General features: G+C 35.3%; 1 protein-coding gene across 1 annotated transcript; it reads right to left on the reverse strand.

Moving 5' to 3' along the window:
• Window positions 1-5,006, reverse strand: LOC104222757 (organic cation/carnitine transporter 4-like). Its single transcript, XM_009774047.2, has 2 exons — window positions 4,484-5,006; window positions 1-1,344 (listed from the first exon to the last, which is right to left on the reverse strand). Exons 1-2 carry the CDS (start codon window positions 4,887-4,889, stop codon window positions 152-154), a joined length of 1,599 nt encoding a protein of 532 aa, XP_009772349.1. The 5' UTR covers window positions 4,890-5,006; the 3' UTR covers window positions 1-151.
• Window positions 5,007-5,401: the final 395 nt, after the last annotated feature.

Consider the following 5,401-nt stretch of genomic DNA (forward strand, 5'->3'; position numbering starts at 1 on the left):
TAGAGCATAATTTCGAGCTTCCATATTACGAATACCTAATTTAAGAGGAATAATAGTAAATCTACGTACAATGCAAAAATAGTTCTCCCATAATAAAGTACAAACAGTCACAAACTAAAAGTACAATTTTAACAAGAAAAAGGTAGCAAAATTAAGCAAGAATACATGGTTTTTCTGCCTCTGCTTCTTCCATTCCAGCCATAGTATCATATAATGGCCTATTTAAGGTCTCAGGCAGGTAAATTACCAGTAACCCACCAGCTATCCCACAAGCTGCAAACACTGCAAATGGTACGCCACCCCCTAAAACAACCACAAGGGGTGCCAAAATTGCCCCCATTTGCGACGCCTGAGTTGCACATCCTAATGCTGCATTTCTCACCACAGTTGGAAATAACTCCATCGAATACACATACAACAAATTATAAGTCCCAGCCATAAAAAATATACCTATAACTCCACACACCATTCGAATGATTTTCCATGCTCCGTAACCTTTCATTAAGCTTCCTGCTAAGCAAAAAGCGCCGCTGAACCACATTGTCCATATTGCTAATGGCTTTCTACCGAGCTTATCCAACAATAATGCGGTTAAAAAATAGGCAGGCATTTCAGCCATTGCGTTAAGGGCAACGTTGACGTAAAGATTGGTTCCAAGGTTGACAGCGTTCAAACTCAACCCGTAATAGACAACTGAAACAAAGAAATTAATAATCACAGCTAAGAACAACCGAAACCGCGTTAGAGGAGACCTTAGTACATCTAATAGGGATCCATTTAACGCTTCGTTGGTATCGGGCTCCAGCTTTGATTCGGATTGAGAATGAAGAGCATCATCGTCATTATTCACTTCGCTGTCGACGGCAAGAATAACGCCATCAGGAAGGTGTTTGCCATTGGAAATAGCAATTTTATGCATAATTTTCATGGCTTCATCTACTTTTCCTCTAACGAGGAACCAACGAGGTGACTCGTGGAGGAAAGGAAGTATGAGGATAACAAACAGAAGAGCTGGAACAGAAGAAGCAATGTAGAGAGAGCGCCACGATTGGAAGAAATAAGCAATGGCAGAGAGAGAGGCTATTCCAGTAGAGAAAAAATAGAATGTGGACATTCCTGCTACGCCGCGCCAGCACTGGCCAATGGGTTCAGTGGCAAGAACAAAAGCACAAAGGCCAGTGCCACCAGTACTGAAACCGGAAAGAAAGCGGAATAAGGTATAAGTCCAGTAGTCCGACGAGAATGCTGTTAGACAACCAAAGATGGCGTTTAAAATGCAAACGATTGTGAGGGAGCCTTTTCTTCCCAATTTGGAGTCTGAGAGATGTCCAAATACACCAGCACCTGAAAACCGTTAATTTTAAAATGTTAGTACTACATTTTCTTAATATCTCAAAGTTGGTCATATCAAGTACCACCCCATCTCCAAAACAAAGAATATCTTGCTCATCTATTCATAAAATTTTCAAATTTTGAGGAGTATTAGCAACCACAGCAAAGTAAATTACAAAACTATATACTATTGTGTATAGTGCCACATATTTAAACAGAGATGTTAGGTTACAAAAATAAAACAGTTACTCTTTATGTTTTATTTTACAAAATATTGTTTACTGGGAAAAGAAGGATCAGCTTTGGCACATGCCAACAATACTTTTAATATTTGTGGTCTTAAACGTATTATGATATCTCTATAAACGTAAAACATGGCCTAAGTTTGTTCATGGCTAATCTTGGAGTAAAAAAATTCTAGCTTGGAGCCAAAGAATAAAAATATTTTCTTTTATTCTTTTCTCTTTACTTGGGACCAAGAACTTTGCCCTATAAATATAGGACATCTTACTTCATTTGAATCCTTCCATATTTTCATTAGAAACTCATTTTGAGCATTCTTGTAATAGAGAGTTTTATTATATTTCATAGAGTTAGTGTTGAGAAACACTTTGAGTGAACCTCTTCTTTGTGAGTGATTGTAGCGAGGTTATTCTCTTGAGATATATTTTGGGATAATTAGAGTTTCATCTCTAATTCTGTACTCTCTTTTGTGTGCCGGTTGTTATAGTAAAATTGCCCCTCTCCGCTTGTGGACGTAGGTCACCTTGACCGAACCACGTTAAATTTGTGCCTCCTTTGTATGCTTTAATTACCGTTATTATCAACTTACATTATCATTGTTATTGTTATTATAACATTGTTTGGTTAAATTTCGCACTACCTGGATTCCCGATCCTAACAGTATGTTATAATATGAATGAAGTTAAAAATTTAAAGCAAGAAGTTTCAAATATATAAAAGTGTCTTTCTTTTTATATCAAAACAAAAGAGTGGCACGTAAAATAGTACCGGAAGATTATTTTCTTTTGTTTAGGTCCTCTGTCTTTTTCATGAATGTCCGATCGATATTTTTACTGGAGAAGATTAATACTTTCAAACATATTAGGTAATGTCCTTAAACAGCCAAAACCATTATAATAAAGTAGCACGAGTTATATTTTTGAAGGAAGATAATATCCTATATTATATGCATGGAAAAATAGACGTCGTGTGACAAATACTAGCTTAATATCAAAAGAATGAAGAAGGCAAGAAGCTGGGTCCCACCATAGTATTGCAAGAGGCTAGCCAAGAGAAACTTGGCGAGACTAACCTACCTGCTCCATACCCTACTTAGTACTCCTAATAAACTATTCATCAACTAAATACACATTGTTCGAGAGTTGTCTTTTTTTATTGATTTTATTTGGATGAATTATCGAAAATTAAGCAGTCTATTCCAGTAGCATACAAGGAAGACCGAATAATTGATGTAGCATATTCTCAATTTTCATTATAATACTGGCCTCATAGTATATTATTGCATCCCATTAGTTATCGAAAAAATAAACTCCACCTTCGTTCGTAATAATTAGCCCCAAACACGGGTTTGATTCAATAGTATTTCTTGACGTCCTTATTATATTTTACCTTTTGGTCTGATATGTCGTCTATCGTCGTTGCTTTTGTCCCATTCAATTAAGTTTGATATACTTGATCTTAATTATTACTCCCTCCGCCTTGTCCCAATTTATTAAATTTCGATTGTTAAACAAGTTTATTTTTTATTGAGATTTTTTTTATGTTCTTTTTAAATATTTTATATTATTAATTATTGAGATTTATAATAATTTTATATAACTTTTAAATATGTAAAATTTATTTAAAAAACTTATAAGTTTTATGTCTGATTTGCTATCAAAGTGAGAAATTTAAATTTCAAAACTCGAAATGCATCAAACAGCCCGGGACGACGAGAGTATCAATTTAATCAAACAAAATGGAAAGAAGAAGTAAGGGAAACACGTCCTCGTCAACTTTGTACAAACTGATCAAAGAAACAACAAAATTGTTAGAAGAGATGCTTTCGGTGAATCGGGATGTTTCAGCCAAGAAAAAGAAAAGATATCTTTTTCTTGATATTATATACTCTTTTTTATATATAGGTGATTGCTCATTTTTGCCCGTGGACGTAGGTCAATTGACTGAATCACGTATTTCTCTTTTGTTGTCTAAGTTATCGTCGTTCAAGGTTTGTTTTACTAACTTTCGCATGACACATGTTTATTTCGATCCTAATAAGTGGTATCAGAGTGATGTTCAAAACAGGTTCATCTAGGCAAATTTAGTCTAGCCACAATCTATTTGACGATAATCATGATTGTTGTCTGAGAAATTTGACTGGGGTGTTACTCACGTTGAGACAAACTTTGTGGTGGAAATTTAGAGATGCAACCTTGCAACCTTTTGAAGGTTACGTGAAAAAGATTGATCAAGTTTATTTTATCAAAAAAATTTGGCCGAGGAGAATTGTTAGGTGTTTGTCCTGATTTTCTTACCAATATTTGATTTTTTTTATTCCTTGAAGAAGGACTATGTATTTACCATATTTGGATTTTTTTTTTAGAAGAAAATGATAAGACTCCCATATTTGATTAGTCCTTTTTCTTGAAGGAAAATATTTTGGATTCCTATAAATTGAGAATTTTTCCTTCTCATTTAGTAACATCTAAAATGTAGTCTAGGGTTTGAGAGTCTTGTTTAAGGGAAGAATTTTTGAGACAAGGTTTAACCTGTCACTTGTGTGTCTCTTTGTAAGGTTGTTCTCTTGATATTTCGTACTCTCTTTTATATAGTTGATTGTGATCACCTCCCCTTGTGGACGTAGGTCAGTAGGCCCAACGACAATCTCTTTTAATGTAATTCTTTTTTATTATCTAATTTATCATCATTCAACAAAAATGCTCCGGTAGTGACTTCTACACCTTTTTGACAAATGCACCTCATGAGCTAAAGATGTAAAAGATGCTGTTATGCTGTTCTAATCGCACAAGGAAAAGCGTTAATGTCTATGCTTAACCTCCATAGTTCAAAACGATCAAGACTATAATTTCTATATTTTTCTTCAATTAAATCAGAAAAAAAATGCAGAAAAATATAATGAACATACCGATCATGCAGCCAGCGAAAAATAAAGCTTGGACAAGTCCAACTCTGTATTTTTGTCCACATATCAATCCAAACTCCGACACCGTAGAATTTCCAATTCCACCGAACCATTCCCAAGACCCTGGCTCAAGCTCGCACACACTTTTAGCCGTTGAACCGCACCCGCGGCTCGTCGTACACCGCCAACCTGGTTCACGATCCGAAAAAATCATAACCATGGTGTGGATCCCCTCTAGAGCCCAAGCCATGCTCGTTAGCAAGAAATGCCTCAACTGCCACCACCCAAACTCTCCGCAATATTTTTCAAACATTTGATCCATCGTTACTTTTTTCGGTTTTGAATATTCGTCCACAGCCGAAGGGATGAGCGGTGACCGGAGGTCACCACCATCTAGTAAATTTGACATAGTTTTAAAATTTTCTCGTCCGGGATTATTGAAGAGGTTGGCAGATATATATGTGATATTCTTCAGTTCCAGAGTTGTTGGTGGGAAGCAATAAGAATAGGAGCTCTCTTTCTTATAGTGTTATAATTGTAATAAACTTGGGATTTCGCAATTTATCACTATGATAATGTTTCTAACACGATTAGGTGGGAAAATGTTTGTTTATTTGTTAATGTTTAAAACAAACTAAAGGCTTTTTAAAAATGATGAAAATAATAACATGAAGCGTTCTTTTTTATTTATTTCTTACACTAGAACCCATGTTTATCTCAATAACAGCTCAAAGATGTTATCACTGGGAATCTTTTTTACATGTGTAACTTGGAGAAATTTACCTAGTTATGTGATTATGTGAGAGCCTAATTATCACTATTAGCAACATTTGTATTTAATTACCTAGCATAGCCAGATTTTTCAAGACATAGCAACAGGGCGGATGTAGCATAGAATTACCGGGTTCAACTGAACCCAGT

Source organism: Nicotiana sylvestris, chromosome 7 (assembly GCF_000393655.2).
Source record: "Nicotiana sylvestris chromosome 7, ASM39365v2, whole genome shotgun sequence".
In the NCBI taxonomy this organism is placed as follows: domain Eukaryota; kingdom Viridiplantae; phylum Streptophyta; class Magnoliopsida; order Solanales; family Solanaceae; genus Nicotiana; species Nicotiana sylvestris.

Excerpts from the sequence above, each read along its gene's own strand:
- LOC104222757 (XM_009774047.2), bottom strand. The coding sequence starts at position 4,889 with ATGTCAAATTTACTAGATGGTGGTGACCTCCGGTCACCGCTCATCCCT. Across the intron at positions 1,345-4,483 it reads TTTCGCTGGCTGCATGATCG|GTGCTGGTGTATTTGGACAT; the intron begins GTATGTTCATTA and ends AACGGTTTTCAG.